Source organism: Zosterops lateralis (assembly GCF_965231275.1).
Source record: "Zosterops lateralis genome assembly, chromosome: 4".
NCBI lineage: Eukaryota > Metazoa > Chordata > Aves > Passeriformes > Zosteropidae > Zosterops > Zosterops lateralis.
This window is the reverse complement of record NC_139765.1, coordinates 7,886,140-7,907,717: the sequence shown is the minus strand read 5'-3', so window position 1 is coordinate 7,907,717 and position 21,578 is coordinate 7,886,140. Positions and strand designations below refer to the sequence as shown.

Sequence of the window (21,578 nt, the reverse complement as noted above, 5' to 3'; positions counted from 1 at the left end):
TCTGGAATATACTATAGGCAAGAATTTCTACAGAATTAGTTAATTAAATGATAAATATGCCACCTTAATACTTAATTCTACTCCTTGTCTCTCTCTCTTTTTTTTTTTCTTTTTTATTTTTTTTTTTTTTTTTTTTTTTTTTATTTTGAGGGGATGTTGCCTCTGGCAACAATGCCTTCACAATTCCTGATTTGAAAGAGTAAATGGTGAAAGGACAGTGGTTTTCAAGGTATGAGGTTAAAGCTGATCCACTGGAATTCTTCATCTTGGTTTCATCCTTTTTCCACAATAGCTGGTTTGTTGGAAGAGGAAACAGAAACCTGCCAAAGGCTGTCATTGTGCTGAAAGAGAACCAAATGGTACTACTGAAAAATCAAGCAGGGTGGGGCAAATCAAGCTGTCAGGATGTACAGTGCAATTCAACAGGGCAGAGAATAAAGTGGCTGCCATGGCAGAAAATTTGCCCCAGAATGAACAAAATTGAGGACCTGAATCTCTGCATGTTGATTTAGTAGCAGTTCAAAAATTGTAATTATTTCAGGCAACTTTGAGAATGAATGACAATGGAAAAATAGACTGGAGAGACTTTTTTTTTACTTTCACTGATTTTTTTAGCTAATGTGTACTTCACTAATGGCAGTCACTAATCTTTTATCAAACATGCAAACAGCAGTGCAGATGCTAAAAAGTGTTATGACACTGAAATATGAGGATTTGTGGAAGGAAAATGAGGAAGCAACTTTTTCCATTATGGTTGTAATAAGCTATTCTTACATCCTGGATTTCTTGTTAAGTTACAGCTTAGCTGTGAATGCTTGGGGATAATATTAAAGAAATGTAAATAGGGAGATTTTATTGCAAATTGGTTTTTAAGTTATTTGGGAGCTTGATTTAAAATATTGCTGTATATTTAGAAATGCTGAACTGCTAACATAATTTTTTTAAATGTGGATTTGAATATTGTGATCCTAGAATTTTATTCTTTATCATAGTTGGGTTTCAAATACGGCAATGGTGGTTTTTAATGAGGTTTTTATGTGGAGGGAATGGGCTGCTATTTTATCACATTTGTATCAGAAAATATAACGTGCTCTCGAGTGTCAGAATGTTGCAGAAGAAAGCTGAAGGCTTTTTTCCCAGTTCAGGACATTAAATCAGAAGGTGACTACTTGGACCTTGCAGGAGTTTTCCCAAAGGAAATAAAATTTGAGAGGATGACAAGCAGGGTATTTTAAATGGGAACTTGTACGCATATGGAAGTTGAAAGCATGTGAAAACCTATAGCACTGCAGTCAGCATAAATGTAAAAATAAAGTAAAAAACTGTGGACAGTGCACAGACTGTGCTGTAAAAAGTATTATACAATGCTCCATCCCCTCCTGTGAGCGTGAGCAATACATTACAGTGATCCTTCAAAGGGAGGCTCTGAGTTACTGTCCCTCCTTGGGTCCTTTTTCCCTGAGCTGACAGCTAAGCACAGCCCTGCTCTGCCCCATCCCCAGGCTTTTTTTTCCTGCAGGCAGGATCTGGAGCAACTAGGAATCCAGCTCTTCTGCTGGCTTCAAGGTCCTTTTGAATGGAAAGGGGACAATCAGTTTCTCAGCAGTGTCACAGCACTGTGTCCCTAGCTGTGATAGGGGAAAGCTGAACAAAACCATTGTCCTGAAAATGGGAACTTACACAAGTTCTTGCTGTTCTCTCAGGAAGAATTTTTAGAGCAAGGTTTAGAGTGAAGATGGTGTGAAGATGGTGATGCACTCAGTTGTCTGGACATCTGACTTTGAAAGAGAAATGTTCTCTGAATCTGGGCTGAGCAAAAAGTTTTTCTCTGTGTCAAGAGAGTGAATCGTGAATCTACTCATAGATTTTGCAGTATAGCCATAGGTAGCTGCTTAAGATCATCTATGAGCTTTATATGTAGCAAATATCATCATAGTTTAGAGGCCAGAGGACACTGGTTATATCCCTGATTTCTTCAGCTCATTTTATTTTAATTTTTTTCAGCATCTGACAGTCAAGCATTTGATTTGTTATCCAAGATTTCATGGTAGTTACAGGACATAATGAAGCATTTCAGGGCTTCTGGAAGCTCACAAAGAGCCTTCTGAAGTCAGCATCTCTTACAGTGCTGACGCTGCAGGATTTCCAAGGAGCTTTTTGCATCTTCTCTATTCCTCCTTGGGTTCCCTTGTGACATCTCAGCTCTGGCAGAATGTCTGTCCCTGACCCAGCCCTAGCACAAACCCTAAACCCAGGCCCTTTATTCCCTGGCTCTTGGGGAAATCTGTAGTGTTGTTGCTACTTGCAAACAAGATGTTCCCAAACAACTGGAGTTAGATTGTGCTAAAAAAGCTGGATCCAACTGCTGGGCTTACCCAGGGGACCTGGGGGTGCTGGTTTATGCAGCTGAACCAGGTCATCATCTGCCCCAGTGAGTTCCTGGTGCTCCAGCACTTAGGAATGCAGAGGTGGCATTGGGAAAAACAAGCCAGGAATGAGATGCTGTATATTGGCTGAAGTGCTTTTGCAGACTGGCTTTGGGAAAGGAAGTTTCTTAGGCACACCAGCGTGCTCTGGTGCAAATTGTTTTGCTTTTCACTGCATGCTCCGAGGCCCATTAAGCTGGAAGTGGAACTGGGAATGGCTTCTGGAGCCCAGTACACAGAGCTGTTTTGGCCAGAACAGTGGTGCTCTGTTTATTTTTCTCACTTCATGCTCCAGCATAGTCGCTGCCATCCCTCATTTTTCCTGGTACATTAAACCTGGTTCAGGCATGCAAATGATTATGCTGAATGAATCATCTCCACAGCCTTGTGCATGCAGATGATTTCATTGTCTTTACTTGTATGATCACAGTGTGCTTCTTGAATAATGCAGTGTGCTGGTGGTCCCTGAAACTTTAACTATCTGGCATATGATATCATCAAGACTGAGCTGTATCCTAATTTGATGAAAGATGGTGTAAATCCACTGACACCGGGGGAATTGTATCAGTTTAAAGACTCCAGACAGGATCTTGATGATTGCATTTTTACTCCATGTCAAAGTATATTCAAAGTAAAAGATTTGTCATATTTGACAGTGCTTCTTAGCTTGGTCATTTTTAACAGAAAAATGCAGATGTGGGGGGAAAGTAGAGAAAAATGGTGTGATTTTTAGAACAAGACCAGTCTAAAGAGGACTTGATATTGCAAGCAAAGTGCTGGATTTACTGGAGTGTGTAAGGTTGCTGCCTAGCTTGGTGAAGCAGAGCAGCACTGTGCATTGTGGCTTGCTGGAGCATAAGATTAAGCAAGGGAAATTGTGGCCCTGAGACAAATTCAGATAAAGATATGTCGCTTGTTAAAAACTGTATTTGTTTTCCAAATCATTATCTGGGTAAAGCCTGTGGATAGAAGCCTCAGCAAGAGCTTCTCTGTGTTGAACATCACTAGACAAATTATTCTGGCCTTGGTCTGTGAAAATGTGGAGCTGGATTTCACCACTTGTGCTGCTTGAGTTGCTGCTTTAGGAATATGTGTGCTGAGCTGCTGGGGAGGTAAAGATCTGTCAGGCATCATCCCTGAATGATCTTTCCAGTATCTGGAAGTCTTCTGGGAGTGTGACTGATTCCTCAAGGGGGAGTTTGTGGCTGTGACTGTTCCAGTGATTCATGACCAATCTCAGGTTCTTTGGAGCTGCTGACAGACAGCTGCTGATATTAATAGCTACTTTCAAACCTATAATTTAGACTTGTCTGAAAAATACTTCGGCCTTCTCCAGCAGGTACCCTTAAGGTATTCTCTTTTCCTGTGTCTGAGTTGTGCTGTAGAGCCCAGACCATACCTCCCTCCCCTCTCAAAATACCCTTAGCCTGGTTTTTGGATGCACATCTATGGGGTTTTTTTTAAGGTAATATGTAACTGCTGCTTCAGGGAGCCAAGGGACTAATGGTAGCTTTTGTTCCTGTTTGATTAGTCAGTAATACTTTAAAAGAGTGGCTTAATCTGTGTTTGTATCTTTGCTGTTTATTATAATCACATGAAGCATGTGGAACTTATTAAGTATTAATGTGATTCTCAGAAGTCCTTTGATAGAATTTCTGCTGTAATTCAGGATTAAATGCCCTGAGCATTAAGGAAAAGGAGCTTATTTTTTGTGCTGCCTGAATCTGAAATAAATGCCAATGCTCTCTTCTGGAGTCAAGCTCCATCCAGTTCTGACAATTCATTGGGATTGACCATTCCATGAGGTAGAGAGCAAAAAGGAGAAAGGTATTTTTGCATGGTATTTCAGATTATAAGAAGGTGGGGCCACATCTGAATTATGGCATATTATATGAAAAAAAAACCAGCCATAGCATCTTTAGGTGTGTGATAGGGGAAACCACCAACCACAATTACCAAGTTCCTCCTAAAGAATATAAATATCTCTGCCACAGAATCTTCACTGGCATTTGGAAACTAAGAGAAATTGGGAATTGAATGTTCTGCTCCGCTTTCCTCAGGCAATGCATAGAGGGCTCTAAAGTACTCAATGACATTCAAAAGCATCATTTTGTCCTAGCAAATAGCACTTCTTTCCTGCTACCTTAGAAAAAAGTTTACTTTTTACTTCTTTTGCATTTTGTCTCCTTTGAATGAAATTAGTGAAGGGTAGAAAGGTGTAGGAACTAGAACTTGCACAGATATCAAAATAGTTGAAGATACTAGAAAAAGCTCCAGCATATTTCAGCTGTCTGTAGTTTGATTCTATTCTATTATTTTGGTCAAGATTGTCATAGCTATAGCAATTTAAATTGAGTAAGAGTTGAGGGGGAAATCTTGGTAGTTTGTGTTGAAAAGATTGTGTCATTTTCAGCCTTAAACACCAAGAAGCATCTTAGAAAATTCATCTGGATGATCTCCCCAAAATAATGGACTCTGCTAAGGGTATCATACTGGACAGAGTGCCAGGAGAATCTGCCAAGCCTTAAGGAAAAGTAGCAGGAAGTTGACATCCCTAAAGGACAGAGAAAAAGGAGATTAATGGAAACAGAGAAACATCCTACCAAAAGCTGCAGCAGTTTCCAAAGGAAATTAAATCTATAATAAACTCTGGCTGATTAAATATTTTATCTATGTGGCAGGTAGAAAAAGTTTCCAAGAACAGCTAATCAGAGGGGTGAAAACCTAATGCTACAACCTCTTTCCAGCAACCACATTAGCCAAAAAGAAGCAGAAAACACCTCCACCTGCTGTGTGTATATGGTTAGTTGATGGCCAACTGTAAGAAATAAGTATAAAAGGGAGGCTGTATGAATTATTTGCATCTTTGTTCACTGTAGAAGACACTGAGATAATCCCCTGTGCCCATGGGGAGGCTCATCAGGCTGAGACTGAGATAATTTTAAGTGAATTTATGGTGTATATACAGGCTGGATGTGAATTTATAGGCAGAACTGGGCTCACCCATGAAAGAAGAGTAGGGTGTGTGCTTCCTCACTGAAAAGTGCCTTGGTACTTGAGGACTGGAGGGTGTTAGAAATGGGATCAGTGTTTAAAAACAGCCCAAATTAAAAATAGCTCAAGTGTATCTGTAAGCCTGACACTTCTTCCAGCTGATTTGGTGGAGACTATAGTAGAAGATAATATTAGTTAACACCTGGTAAATGTATGTGCTCTTGTAAAACTTTGGAGGTTCTTTGAATAGGTACATGTAGATATCCAGTACATAGTGTATATTTGAATTTTTTGAAAGGATTTGGACAAAGGGATTGAGGCAATCATGAACTAAGAGGGAAAGTATTGGTAAAATAATTGGTTAGGAGGATGCAGAGGACAACAGATCAGGCAAATATTTGGAAGTAAGATTCACTGGGGTTACTGCATTGACAAACTATACCAGTATCAGGAAATCTGAGCTGAAAATACCTGGATGTGCAGTTGAAAATATATTGGTTTTGTTCTTAGTCTTCCTTAAGGGTCTGTGTGTGAGCTGCAGAAGGGAAGGAAGGCTCTTTCAAAGACCCAGTGTGCAGCAATCAACGCACTTTGCACCCTGCTGGAAGCCTTGAGGAGCATCTAATGCTTCCAGGCATGACTGAACAGCACCAAGATTGCTGTAAATTGATATTAGATTGAAGGAAAATCTTTTTGCTCTGAAGCTGCAGTCCTAGGGCTGGTTTGAATTCTCCTGGCTTATTTCCAGGAATTTTACTAATGACCTGAGCTTTTGTGTGCCAAGGACTGGAAGGGACTTCCTTGTCCGTTGAAAACCTGTTTGTTTCTCTCTTTTTTTCTATAATTTCAGCTTCATGTTTGGATCAAGAGCAATTTGTCACCTCCTCTGTTTATACTCTGGCCACTAGTTCATCGCCCAATTGCAATGCTTGTCCCCTTAGAAGTGCAGGCGAGGTTGCCCCATGGGAGCAGCCAACACAAAAAAAAAAATACAGAGGTTCTTCTTTTATGTATTTTAGAGTTGTGTGAATTTATTTAGCTCCATTAAAAATATTTTAGATTCACCACATATTCCTGTGGGCTCTGAACTTCTGATTTTCTTGCCAAGCTTCTAGTTGACAGTGTTTAAGTGGGATTTGTGCTGTAGTTGTGGCATGATGTCAGAGAACACCAGTGATTCATGTACTAAAGTCTCTCAAAGGAGAGCCCACCCTAGCTACAGTTCTTGCCATAATCCCTGTTAAAGCATTTGCTGTTTTAAATAATTTCCTTCAGTCTCTAGCAGAGAGCACCTTTAAAAAGAATACACATACAAACATGGCTGTTTTCCTCTCTCTTTCCAGATTTTCTGGAGAGAGTTCCAAGAGTCTGAAGAGAGGATGTAGTTGAATGTCACCTTCCTGATGCTTGCCAATGATTAATGTGTGAAGGATGTCATGACATTAAAGAGAGAACTCAAAGACTCAGCAAAAGTGTTCTCAGCTATGAATAGGTCTTTCATAACTGCAATCATTTCGTAGATTTTATGTTTGGATTACAAAGCACAGGAGGCCAGCACAATCAGGAAGGCATAATGTTATTTATTAGCCTTGTGTTTCTGCAGTGCTCCTGTGGGCAGTGATCCACAGGGACCTGTGTCTGGAATGTATTTGAGTGAAAGATCCAGGAGATGATTCTCTGTTCTCTTCATCTTTTGTTGCTGTCCCAAAGACACAGCAGACAGTCTTAGGGACACACAATCTAAAATAAATCTCCTAAAGTCTCTGTCTGGGCTTTGTTGTGATTCTTTTTCCATTAAAACCTGAGGAAATGTGTGATCTGGTTATGTTTCTTCTCAGCTCTCTCTGGCATTCAGTACAGTGAAATTCAATGCCAAAGGTATCAGGCTTAGTTCTGTGCTGTTTGGGGTTTTTCTTAGCTGATTTCCCATCTTCCTGACTTCCAGCTGTAGGAGTTGGGAAGTATTCAGAATACCAGGCAGCAATTTTAACACCACAAGTAATTTACATCCATTCTGTTCTGCCTGTCCTTTTTTATTATTTCCACTTGTGTGTGACTACAGCAGCCACAATTTTCAAAGAGTCAGGCTGAGATGAGCAGCTCATCTTCTGAAAGTTAAGATCCAAGCTGTCAGATAACAGAATGGGTTGACATTTACCTCTGCTGGTTTTGGAAAGAGTAGCTATTAAAAGCACATTTTAATTTGAGTTGGCAGAATAAGGATCACACACAGTCCCAAAATACCAGTGAACACTGATTTTAATATTTCATTGTTTTGCTGTACAGGATAGCTCTGTGTTCCATTGAAAAAGTCAGCTTTCCCTTGGCACTATATATACTATTTCCAGAACACTAATGGGTAGAGGTTTTAAAAAAGCTCCAATTAATGCTTAATTCAGTGAGAAAAGGAGCCTACTTCTTCATGGGGATTACAACATACCTCTGTCATGTCTCTCTGGACTTTCTGAATGCATCAAATTATTCTGAAGGTCATGCACTAAGGACAGTGTGTCATTAAGAAAGAGACTGGCCCAGGAAGTCACTGGAAAGAGTGATTTTCCCTGCTTTTGGCTATTTAAAGATGATGGTGGAAGTACCCAGAATCCCTGCATTGGAAAACATCATTCAAAAGGTTAACAAAAAGGAGAATGAGGCGAATTTGTCTTTAATTAATGGTGTCAGAGAACAGGGTCTTTGAGGTTGGAAGCCCCCATCCATAAGAAGCAGCAGTGTGGGATCTCAGCAGGCTGCAGGATGCACAGAAGGGATGAGCTGGAGGGAGTTTGGGAGTCAGTCACCCCCTGAGAGGAGCAAGCATCTGGTCCATAAAGAGCCAGCAGGGAAGAAGGGCAAAGGGCAAGGAAAATACTGGAATAGCATCACCCCATTCATGCCACGAGCTCTCAGCTGGGTGACCATGGTGCCTGTGGAGGGTCCCACAGAGGGAACAGGAGAGAATCCCTCCTGCTGAAGGTGTTTGAAATAAGGTCAGACAGAGCACTGAGGATCAGAGTTGGTTTTGCCATTGACTTTAATGGGATTATAATTGAATCCTAAGTCAGGTGGCCATCCTTAAGATGAGTAAACAGTGGCTTGTATAGTTGGGAAAACTGGGATAAAATAAGAAAGCATTTATAGTGCTTCAAGTGCTCAATTCTGGCTCCCTGTGTGGACAAGTAGAAAGTCTACCTTGCACCTAAAGCGTGCTAGAAGTGGCCACATGTGGAATGAGCATGTGGAAACAGCTTGTTAATTGGGACACAGTCTGTGTGTCAATAAGATTGTCTGCACAAGCCCCAGAGGGGCACATCAAGAAGAACTGGATATGAGTGAGAGCACAGGGCATAAGGAGGGCAGTGCTGTTTGAAAAGCTCTCTGAGAAATGAGTGCAGTACAACCCCTCTGACACAGCAGAGGAGGCTCAGATGTGTGTTTGCAAGCTGACTTGTTGTGACCCCAGCTGTAAGCAGAGTCCAACATCTGCAGCAAATGGCTAAATCATTCTTGGCTAATGCTGACATCAAATTATCTGCATAGTTTTTGTTTGTAATTGGGACATGACAAACATAAGTCTTTACTCCTTCTGCTCTACTCCCTTGAGCTCTATCTGTAATTTTAAAATAATACACCATTTCTTTGGTATCTGAGCTACTCCCCTCATTACATAATTTTATTTTTTCCCCTCTGGTAAGTCAACTCCCAATTAATCCAGAATGCTGAACTTGTGACTTTGCAGATGCCAACAGAATCAGTGCCTGGGATATCGTCACAGGCATGAGATAGTGACTCTCTGGGGAGATCAAAAAGAAACCAAGATGCAAGAGAATGCTGCCATAATTATCTGCAAGAGGGTGAGCTCAATGTCACTGCAGCAAATTATTTGTGGTTACTGAGAACTTTCTCTCAGTACCAGAGAGCAGCCCTGCCCCTGAATATCTGCTAAAGAACCTCAATAAAAACATTAAAAACAGATTAAAAAAAAACAACCAAAAACCAGAACACTTAATGCTCTTAAGTTTCTGATTGTTCTGTTATGACAATGTGCCATGGCAGTTTTCTCTTGGATGGATTTTTCTCTCCAGAAAAGTAGAGCAGAGCATTTGAGGGAATTCTCCAGCTAGTAGCAAGGAAATTATTTCTCTGATATCTCTGCAGCTCTGCCTCCATATGCTGCTGGAATTTGCTGGTTTTAAGCTGATTTTCCTAGGAACCTGACAGAAAAAAAATGTGGTGCTGATCATTGAGTGGTTCACTACCCACTGATGAGTGCAGAGGACATAGGAGTGTCTGGGCTGGACCTGCTATGATGTGTTTTCATCAGGGTTCACAATCACTCAGCGCCTCTCTGGGCTGTGGAGCTGCTGGAACACATCACTGCAAATTCCCAAGCTGCTGGTGGAGTTTCCAGGTGCTGCTCAGGGCTTGGAAGATTCCAGCTGCAGTTCTATCCAAATGCAACTCACCACATGTTTGTGTGAGCTTGACTGCAGAAGGTCAGGGGAGGACCCTGAAAGCAATTCAGCTGTTTCTTGCTCCAGGCTGTGCTGGGGAGATAACATTGCCTAAGATGCACTCTTGTGCAAAGGGCTGGATCATTTGGTGCATTTCTTTGGAAACTGTGTGTGTGTGGTGGAGCTGCACAGCTTCTGGGCTGTGCCACTGAGAGGACTGCATGCTCAGCATGCAGCATTAACCAGGAACCAGCAGCTCCTCATTCTGGGTGAGGGTTGGCACAAGGGAAGGTGTTTGTGTCCCTGTAGATGCAAGGGCTGCAGCAGGCTGGCAATGTCTGTGCCAGGACATGAAGGAGACAAACACTCTCATGCTCCTGTGGGCTCTACAAAGCTTCAAGGGAAAAACCTTCCTGGTCTCTCTGTCCAGCATGGATCAGCCTTCTCCCTGCCTGCTGGGATGGCTGTGATATGGTACCTTCAAAGCCTGTAGGACTCCCTGTCTGTATTGGAAGTTAAAGGAAAACACACCTGAGCTTCCAGCATAATCTCTAGAAACTTGCCTATGCAAATCCCCAAATTTCTCAGCTTCTATCCAGCCTGTGAAGTGTCAGAATGCTGGAGAGCACTCCCATTTTTACAAATAGGGAACAGAAGTTTTCATTTGCTTCTAATATGTCCCCTCATGAGGTGATCAAGGCAGGCAGCAGCTTTTTGGCTGTTAGACCATCAGCCCAGCCATAATCAGCATGGTTTATGTTTCTCCATGGGCTGCTGGCCACCTGGATAATGTCCATCTGCTGAACTGGGTGGGATGCCTACCAGCACTGCCATCCCGATCATTGGAATGAGGCATGGGTTCCCAGGAGGTGTTCCTGAGGGACAGTTTGCAGTAGGGTGACAAATGCTGCTGTCCCTTCTGCATGGAGTCCCTCCCATGCACTGGTCTCATGGCACTGCTGTCTACTTCTTGTTAGTTACTTTAAGGCATTTTGGGAAGATTTATCCAGAGGAATTGAAAATGCTGTGGCAATGATAGCAAATGAATATTCAGAGACAGTCTCTGGCCCTCTGAGACTGAGGAATTTTAGTGTGCTCATCCTGAGCTGCATGGGGCATTTCTAAGAATGGTAAATTTGCTGGAAAATGCAGGTTTAGAATAACCACAACTGTTTGCCCTCTGAAGTAAAATCTGTGGACTGGTTCTAAGTGGGAAAGGACATGGTGCTTCAGGAGTGAACGTGCCTCTGGTCTCCCCTGAGCCAAGGTGCAGGACTCCACAACATCAAGCTGTTTGCTCAACACCCCTTTACTGTAGAAGGAAGTTTGAGCCTGCAATGCCCACTGACTGAATGGGGACTGAAAGCCTGCTGTTGGCCTTAGGAGCTTTCAAAAGTCCTATTTTGGACTTTTAGGAATGTTAGAACAATCTTTGGATACTGGGGGTCTGAGCAGTTACGTGAATATTGAAAGTATTAAGTTGAAGTTTCTTTTTAAATTTGTTGTTTCCCCCTTAGTGACAGGATCCTGATGGAAACAAAATAAGCTTGGTAGGATGGAGCCAACTCATGTACCTGGTAATCTGCAGGTTGTCCTGCTACTCCTTGGGAAGAGAAGGGGGTAAAGCTTATTTTGGGGAACAGTCATAGGTCTGATAGTAATGGAGGGAGAGGCCCACGTGAAGAGGTGCAGGCAGACAATGAATTTCTGCCAAGGCACCTTGGTCTTGGCTGGCCTTCTACACTAAGCTGAGACTTGGCTTGTTCTACAGAAAAGAATGCCAAATATGATAAGTTATGAAATTATAGATTTTTGTTTTGTAGGTTGGGGTTTAATTGATGTCTTGGTTGGAAGCCAGTGGCTTTGTCTCCATTAGCAAATAGCACCAGGCAGTAGGAGCAGATCTGCAGAGCAAAGAAGCAGTGAAAACCCAGACAGATTTCAGATTTCAGATTTCAAACCAGCTTCATTCTAATACCACATGCAGGAAGTTTTGCAAGAGCCTTGTAGCAAACCAAGAGACCAAATATTTCATATTAAAAATGTTAACAAAACCTTTCAGTTTATCAAGAATATTTCAAGGGTTGTTTTTTTTTTTACCAAAACATAGACTACAAAAAGACCTGGCATATATTAGGAGACATTTCAATGCTGTTTTTGGGGTTTTTTGTTTCCAATAATTTCATCTGAAATTTTGTTTAATGCTTCTTGAGGTCGGTCATCTGGCATTCTATTTAAACCTGTTTGTGTCATTCTTGTTATAGTTTCAAAGAGGTTTATCCATAAAATTGATCTCTTTATAACCATTTAAAAACATATTATTATACCTATTTCTGCCTGCACAACAGAAAGGGAAAAAAACCCCAGTGCTGCTGATTAACTTCTGATTGTTCTGGTGTGTGACTAGAGAATTAGTCATGACACATCTGCCTTGGCTGCAAGAAACAAGGAGAGGAGGCAGCAACACGGGCATTTGGGAGCTGAGGAAAAAATTAGGGATCACATGCAGAGGAGCAGCCTAGCTGCAATAGAAGGAGTGTGTGAGGCTTGTGCAAAAGTGGTTTTTAGTGTAGTGTGCTTCACATTCTGAAGGGTTTGGATATTGTCAAGTGGTAAAGATGGGGAGGAAGCGTATTGCAAGGAAAATTTACAGTCCATGATTCTGGTTGTGGAGTAGTTTGACAGTCAAACATCAGGAATAAAACATCCATCAGCAAATAGCTATTGAAAATTACACGAATTGTAATGTGCTGTTATCACAGCTAAGAAATAATCTGTACATATACCTTGCCCTACTAATCTAACTTGGGTTCTTATTTTAGTCTGCCTATAACGAACAAGAACACAGATTTGAAAAATTTCTTTTATAGATTCCCATGCCTGAAAAATCTAGGCTGGTTTTTGGACAGATGAAAAATACTGCTAAAAAGGATTGACTCTTATGGAATGTTGTCAATGTTAATTTTTTTTTTTTGTTTTGTTTTGTTTTGTGTTTGGTTTTTTTTTTTTTTTTTTTTTTTTTTTTTCTTTTTTTTTTTTAAAGATGAAATCAAAAAGGTTTTGAGTTAGCAGGATACCAGATAGTTTTCAACTATCTATTCAGGTGTCTGTTTTCAAAAGGGAGGCAATGTCAGACAGCCAGAAGTTTGTCTGGACTTCCTCTGGGCTCAGAGAAGGCGTGCAGTGAATTGTAAATATGGGTATAAAGAGCAGCCCTTTGGTGGATTATGAAACATCTGAGAAAACCTATGTGTGACCAACTCATTTTCCCTCATGATTTTCCAGGTTCCAGAACCTGCTGTGGTCCCGAAAAGCCTTTGTGGACAGCGTGAAGGTCTATAACCACAGCTACATCTACATGCCAGCCTTCTCCATGAAAACAGGGACGGGCCCCTCCCTCCGTGTCTACTACACCCTGGCAGATTTCGGTGCCAAGCAGGAGGTGCTTTTTGCCAACCCCAACTTCCTGAGGGACATCAGCAAGTTCTGGAAGAGCAAAGGCATCCACGCCAAGCGCCTTTCCACGGGGCTCTTCCTGGTCAGCGCTGCCCTGGGGCTGTGTGAGGAGGTGACAATTTATGGCTTCTGGCCCTTCTCTGTGGACCTGCACGGGAAGTTTATCAGCCATCACTACTATGACAATGTCCTGCCCGACTCCGGGTTCCACGCCATGCCGGAAGAGTTCCTACAGCTCTGGTTTCTTCATAAAAGTGGGGTACTGAGGATGCAGCTAGAACCCTGTGAGGACCCTCCTCTAATCCAGCCTTCAGCCTGAGGATCGTGGGAGTCAAATCTGGGAGATCCAATAGTTTTTTTTTAATTTCCGTGCTCTCCGGCAGAGAGTTCTGTTTTATGTTGGTTGTTTTAAAGGGATCTGCATGGACTGTAACGATGCTACTTGAAGGCCAAAATGGAATATGTCCTTATTGTTTAGTGCTTTATGGAACTGGGAGGGGATGAAATGTATCTCTCCATCAAGTCCATTTAGCAGCGATGGGAAAAAAACGTGTCAGAAGCAGCACAGCTGAACTTTCCAGGGACGTTTTTAAGTGATAAGTGTAAAAAGGGCATTAAGGCTCAGAGAGTCACCAGGCCACTCATAAGCTTTTGCTGACAGTGCCAAATATGACTATCTGTTCCAAATTCCATTTCATTCCAGATCAGCACCCTGTAGAACTTTCCTTTTTCCTTGCTTTTTTTCCTCTGTCTGGGGGTGTGTATGTGTAGGACAGCATGTGTGTGTCATTGACTCTTTGTTTCTTTTCTCTTTATTCCTTTTTTTTTTTTTTTTTTAATGTGTCATTCCCCCCCTCACCCCACCCTCCTCCAAAGGAAGGAAAAGGAAGGGCTTAAAAGCCCAAGGAGCTGAGTACTATCAGCTCTTCTGAAGACTCTTGAGAGAGTGGAGGTGCTAAGAATCTGGTTAGAATGTCATAGGAATGCCTTGCTGCTGGGGATGGACAGACCTACGTGTTGTAGGTTTTATCAGGATAGTTCAGGTCACTGCGCTCACAGCTGTGCCAGTGCTGTACTGCGTGGCAAGAACTGGTTGAGGCAGATTGGTCTGAAAAGAAAGCATGTTACAAAACCAGCAGTGAAGTGCAGCCTGATTTCAGTGACCCGCTGCAAGATTTCCACAGTGACTTTCATAGCAGGGATGGTTCCTGACCTGTTTTGCTGTCCAGCCTTAGGGATTAATTCTGTATTCATTTGGACTCCAGATGTTCATGGACTGTTGAGGGTATTTGAGGGGTTCAGTGGAATGCAGAATGAGGTTCTTCATGTGCTTATAGCAGGAAAATTGCAGTAATGAATGTGTCATTTAAAATTAGTCGAAGCTTCGGAAGTCGTTTCTCTGCGTGTGACTTGCTCTTCTGCTTGGATTGTAACGTTAGCCTTAAAGACTTGTACTTCTCACATGAGATTGTCTCTGCTTAAAGAGAGTCTGGGAAATAAAACAGCCTTTGGGAGCACTGAAAAGCTGCATAGCCAGCAAGAAAAAGATAAAAAAGAGAAGGGCATGCCTGCTGTAAGGCAGCCCTGTTCACAGTGCTGAATTCTGTCAGTGTGCACAGTGCCTGAAGGAATGTTTTATTTTGGGTTATTACTTGGGCAGCAGATGGTCCTCTCACCGTGGAAATGAGAAATCATTTTATTTGTTTGCTTTGGTTTAGCACTGGAGGACAAGAGGAGAATCCCTGCTCAGTCTGCAGTGCAATTTAAGCTGCGAGATGTTACCACCATTAACTTGAAAAATCCAGATCAATGTTCCCTTTCTTATTATCTTATTACTGAAAATCTGGTCAAGGTGTTGGAACAACAAAACTGTCATTAGCTTTCCACAACAACTTCTTGTGCTGTTGTAGCTCCAAAGTTCTAGTATTTTGGGGGATGTATCTTCTCAAGTGTTGATAAAGTCTCTCCTTGTAGACCAGCTGCAAGTTCTATAGATATAAACATTTTTTTTAAAAAAAGCAAAATCCATGGCTCTTCTTTAAATATGAATAGTTCAACTCTCTGTGTAGGAAACTGGGGGAAAAATAGTCATGTTTTTCTTTTTAAACTTATGTTTCATAATAAAAAAATTATTTTGGAATATGGATATTCCAAAGTGGGCATTGTTTCATAGGATTACAGGGCAATGCTAAAGGGTAATGTGGAGATTTTGGAGTGTTCTAGTTATTGTTCTGATAGAATCTGAATGTACCTCATAGCCCAATGTTGTCTTTGTCCATGTTTCCATTAAAAGTACAGTCAGCACAATGATGGAACATCACTTGATAATTGATTGCATCTCATTAGTGCATTATCTATAATGTGGGGACTCAGTGGGGTTTATTTGAAAGTAAAATACTTTCCTTGCTGTTTGTCCTGGCAGAATTTGACTGAGCTGCCTTTCTTGGAGATGAAGAGGTGCCTGTATGTTTTTTATTGGATGCATCAAGTCTGCTATTTTTAGTGCTTTATAGATTACATTATCTGTGAAAACAGTTGGAATATGATGTGCTAAAAATGGCAGTTGAGCAGGATGCCAGCATTTCCTTGTGAGCAGGAGGGAGCAAGGAGAATAGGGGGGAACTGCCTCTTTCCTGGTCATCTTTTGGTATTTTTACCAGTACTTAGGAATTCCCTTCTGAACCTCTCTTACAGCTCTCCAACTCCTTGGTAATTATTTGTTCCATGTGTTGGGAAAATAATTGGATTAGAAGAACAAGTGGGGGTTTTTTGTAGGAAAGCTATGTCCAGTGTTTCATAAGGTCTGGCTTGTTGATGTTCTGAATATCTGGAGGTGTTGTATTCCCCACCTCTGTAAGACTGAACCTGAGGCCTTTGTGAGACCCTTCTGGTGTCTGCAGTCCTGATGTTTGCTAGGAGATAGATTCCAAGGAATTACGGGGGCAGGAGAGACCCAGGCTGTGTGTGATGTGTGGCTGAAATTGGAGAAATGTATAATTCTGGCTCTGTTCCCATTTGCCTACAGTGAGTATAACTGGCAGACACAGCACAAAGGCAACTACATTTGATGAGGAAGTAATGGCTTCAAGGGTAAACAATTTCCTACAACTTCCAGAAAACTGGGAGCTGAGAAAAGGAGAGAAACAAAAATAAATGCTACTTTTAGAAGCAAAATGTGCTTTAGCTGACTTGCCAGTCCATGGAAACACTGGCCAGCAAAGTCAGCCTTTTGCCCAGCAGGTTAAAAGGGATGCAGGAGAGCACTGCAAGTCTTTTGTGGCCAGAGCAGTCAAAAAGACAAAACCAGGCAGCTGGGAACATAAGAATGGCTGTTACCTGACAGAAATGTTGGAGTGGAGGCTCTCCATCCATGTAGAGTGTGGAGCTGCTCTTGTGGATGTCTCACAGGAGGGCAGTCCATGTGTAGGATCAGTGGTATGAAATATGGCATTGCATGGAAGGGCCTGAGAATTTATCCACCTTCAGGAGGGAGATCATTGCTTGTGTTGCTGTATTTTTAGTGAAGTCTTTTGAAATCTTAATATTAGTGAAATTCCCTCTATTTCCACCTCCAGTCCCTGAATTTCCCTGATAGTGTAGCTAAATCTGCCAGGTTGAAAGGTATTGCAATTCATCTTCAATAAAAACTGGTTCAGGCTGGCTAAATGATTTGTTAATATTCATAGTTATTAATTTTATCATAGACCTGACAAAGGACAGGAGTGCTGGAATACTGCTCTGCCTGCATAGGAATCCTTGTCCCATGTTTGTAAGGACAATAAATTAAATACCTTTACAAGAAAGATTTGCACTGAAATCCCTCTTGATACAATCTCCCTGGAGCTGTAGATGTTCTTGAGGAAATCAAGACCAATTTTTGAACTTGTGAAAAAACTGTGTAAAACTTTCCCTCCTTGTGGATTAGGAAATCTCTTGGAGCTCTTTCTAGATCAGATAAGCAAAACAGAAACCAGCAAAGCAAAATCCTAGAGAAGGGAGTGGGAGGTGTGCTCATGAGAATAAAAACATCTCTAATTTTGGCACAGACTTTGTTATAGTGCTAAGAACTCTTGCTCATGAATGTTGTATTTTTATATTTTTTGCTGGAATGAAGATAACAAGTTTGGTGTGAGGCAGCTACTAAAGTCAAATGTCTCAGCTGCTGTTACAGCTGAAGTTTTACAGAATATGGAATTATTGGCTGATTTTTTGACTCTTTTCATCTTTCTGTTATTTTCCTCAAAATTCAAGTTGTTATCTAGACAGCTGAGTTAGCACCTCTGTGAGAGCTGAAACTAAGCAAAGCATCTGCTTGTTGAAACTCAGTGTCCTGAAATGTGATAGTTTATGGAAAACCATTCCTGGAAACAGCTTCCTGAATACTAACTTAATATCAGGCTCACCCTTGCCTGTAGTTAAGGCTTAAGGGAACTTTTGATCTAGAAGTGAGGAAAATAAAAGAGGTGACAGCAATCTCACCATTTGCCGCCTCTCTGACTTCTTCAGCTTAATAGTTCAGTAAGTATTGGAAGAAGTCCAGGTTATAGGAAGGACAAGCTGTTCTTTCCTGCCACTCCCATCAAAACAGATATAAAATGGACTAACCAGCTGTTCTCTTGAATCATGGCCCCCTTCAAAAACTCATATCATGGAGTTTCCATTAGCTGATACTTCCAATTGAGCAAAATCCATCAGGCTTTGTCCAGAAATGCCAAATTCCCATCTCCATGATTGTTTGAAGGGTATTTTGGGTACTGTAGCTGTCCTAGTGTTCAGTGACCTCCTCTTAATGTGGACTTCTGTTTCTGCCCCAAACCATCATCCTAAAGGATCTCTCTTCCCTGTCCTTCCAGCTGACCATTCTCTTTGGGAATAGAAGGGTGATTTTTAAAAATCCAGCCATAAGACAGCTCATACATTTTGTTTTTAAACTCTTGCCATATCCACTAAGAGTTCAAAATAGCTCCAAATAAAAAATACAGCTTCAGACAGGTGATGGTAATTCCCTCACTGGAGAAGAGAAAGAGGATAGAAGGAGGATGTGTTTTTTTGTTGTAAAATAATATCTGTTTCCTTGAATTTCCACATTTTATCTCTGAGAATCTGTCACATGTTTGACTTTTTAGTAGTTTCTGAACAGAACATTTAGTAAAAGACTTAGAGTTCTTTTATTAAATATTAACAAACTCATTTCCATAAGTGGAATGCAAAGAGCCAACAGGAGGCTTAACCTATCCTCTGTGGCTGATATTTTTTTGGCAGCAGTGAGAACTTAAACAGCTACTCATTCCTCCCTGACTATTCATTTTCATCAGTTTTTATTGCAGCAGGCTGAGCCGTGGTGTATTCAGCCTCTTCAGCTTGATGCATGTGCTTTAGAATGAATCCCACTCTGTTTTTCAGCTGTTACAGTGGGGGGCAAAAGGAGAGCTGCTAATTGAAAATGCTTGGTTGGATACAGCCAGGAGAGAGGCACTGCCAGGTTCAGGCTTCTTCTGGCCATTCTGAGTTCTCTGCAGGACTGTGAAAAGGCTCCAGCTGTGGCTGTGAGGCCCAGCTGTGCAGGACAGAGCAGGAGCTGGAGCTTTTTCCCTGGTGGAAAAGGCTGATTGCTCCATGTGGCCACTGCTGTGGCTTTGCCCAGTGCCCACCAATGCCACTCTGACTGGGCTCAGGAGAGGGGAGGCAGCTCCATGACCAGCTCTTGATCCCAGGTAATTCCCCATGGCATGGTGAGCCCTGTCCTTCTTCACAGTCAGAAGTGCTGACTGGAAATGATGATGGCTCATCCCTTTGGAGACCAGCCTCCTTCCAGCAGAACATGAAATCCCTGGCAAGTCTCAGGAAGGCCTGCTAAAGCTGCATCTTAAATTGTTGACTGTGCACTCCCCCTGCTGAGGAGGGGGTCAGCTTTCTGCTGAGCTGAGTGTTTAACCTGTCTGGGACCCTCTAAGGCAAGGGAACCTCAAGCACTCCAACCATGTGGAATTTATTGTGTTATTTGTTGTCTTCACCTTCCAAGTAAAACTCCTTTTTCCCCCCCCTTTATCCTGGATTTAAGTCCTGTGGATGAATCCAGAATGAGTTTAAGAAAGCAGCACCACTAGTAATTGTTCTCTGGGTTTATGAATAAGATGATGTTCAATAAAACACTGGAGTACCTTTTGGACAGTTCCTTCTGATTTCTAATTGTATATTCAATGAATCATTTCAGTCAAAGCCATAGCAGAAACGAGTTACATAATTTTCTATTTATTGGAAGGAAACAATTACAGAATTGTATTATATTTCAAGCTGAATTCTTACCAACAACTTAAGGAATCTTCCTCCTGAAGGAAGCTTTGTTATTGTGTGATTATCTTGACAGTAAAAGAAAATTCTTCACTGAAAATAAATACATAATCTGGAGTCCTGAGAGACCAATTTGAGTCTCTACTCAGATATCTCCAACAAAGATTTTGGTGTTCTGCAAAAGTTCCATATTCACAATTATGTGTTTTTATCAGAAATGATTGATTTTTTTTTTCCTAAAACCCTCCATGTGCTAAAAATAAACACTCCTTCAGGAACACAAGTTTCTTTTTGGGTACCCATCGTATGCAGAATAGAACTGCCAGAAGATGTCCAGTTTTCAGGAAAATGCTGGTTTAGAGTAGTCTGGCAGGACTCCTTTGAGCCGTGTGAGTTGGCTGCTGCCTCTTGAGCTGCAGAATTTAGGCACAGTGTGCTGCACTGACAGAAAAAAAAGAAAAAAAAAAGATGTTTTAGCCACAGCCTCTGCCTGTTTGATGTCTCCTACAGCTGAGTGATATTTCTTCACTCTGTGAGGGCCCTTCAAGGGCTCTAATCCTGCAGATCAGTCATGAGTTGACTGGTTTTTAAGGCTAGCACTGAAAGCTTTTTGTACTGAAAACTACAAGGAGCGTGGAAATGCCTTGAAATTGTGTCCTTTAGTGTATTATCATTTGGTCACTGCACGGTTTGGCCTGTTACAAAACATATACATAAAAATCATTTTATCTCAGTATCCAAAATCCATCTTATCTGAGTGTGAGACTTGCATACAGGGGGAGGTCACTGCAAGGTGACTGCCTGGTGCTGCAGAGTGCAAAAACCACTGAGGTTTTATTTCTATCAATAATGAAATCCCCATTGAGGTAAAATTGGATTAGGTCAGCTTTCAGTGCTCTTGAATCTGCCACTTCATAAGCATTTCCAATAATTTTTTCATGCAAAGGCAGAAATGGGAGATTTTTTTTTTCTTGTTCATGCATGTCACCTTGCATTGAAAATGGAGCAAAAAGTCAATCAGAGCTCTTACCCTTTTCAGAGGTGTCTGGAGACTCCCTAAATAATAGATAGGCACACAGTTACATAAATATAAACAAAACAGCCTGAAGTTTATAGCTCAGATGCTGGTTGGTATCTTGAAGAATTACTTTCAAATAATTTAGAGGAAAAAAATTGCAAAAATTTTACATGTGAAAAATATCCCCTATTTTTTTTTTCTCCTAAAATGCACTAATAACTAAAAAAACCATGTTTAAAAATGGGTGAATTTTCCCTGGTTTCCAGCTTATTCTGACTTCTGGCTTTGTATTGAATTCCATACTTCTGCAAAGCTTCCAATCCTAGATTGTCCCATGTGGTGTCCATAGACTTAAAAAAAAAGTTATTTTTTTTTTAAATAATAGTCCAATTGTAGTAAAAAAAAAAAAAAAAAAAAGAAAAAAAAAAAAGAAAAAAAAAAAGAAAAAAAAAAGAAAAAAAAAAAAAAACAAACAAACAAAAAAACAAACAAACAAACAAAAACCCCCCAAAAATCCAAGCTCAGGATAGAGGTTCAGCTCTTCTGAAATCTGTGACTGTTTTCGTGCTGCCATTGAGTGGTGGTGGCCAAAGAAGTAGACCAAGATCAGAAAGGAGATGAATGCACCAAAGGACACAGTATTTCTGGTAAAGATAAAGAGGTAGAAGCACAGGTTTAAATACCTGGAACCTAAAGATGTTAATAGATGTCAGGTCTTTATTCTTTTGCTTCTCTTTCCCTCGGTTCTTGTTGTACTGGGGTGAAACTTGCTGTGTTCACAAGTTGCTTGAAATTTTCTCTGCAATACACTGAACTTTCCTCTTGCTCTAAACCTAAAAAATTAACAGACAAAAGCCACTTCAGGTTTATCAATATTTGTATGCAGATGTATTTTACATCTTCCTGGTACTAATTACTCTATTAACTCATAATTAAATGAAG

General features: G+C 41.1%; 1 protein-coding gene across 1 annotated transcript in view; it reads left to right on the top strand.

Moving 5' to 3' along the window:
• The window catches only part of ST8SIA1 (ST8 alpha-N-acetyl-neuraminide alpha-2,8-sialyltransferase 1), a gene marked incomplete at its 5' end in the record, with an annotated part of 97,354 nt that extends 81,308 nt beyond the window's left edge, over positions 1-16,046 (top strand). Inside the window, one exon of the mRNA XM_083860407.1 lies at positions 13,157-16,046. Within this exon, the coding sequence (XP_083716533.1) occupies positions 13,157-13,646 (490 nt within the window). The 3' untranslated portion in view covers positions 13,647-16,046. The remainder of the gene's footprint in view (positions 1-13,156) is intronic.
• Positions 16,047-21,578: the final 5,532 nt, after the last annotated feature.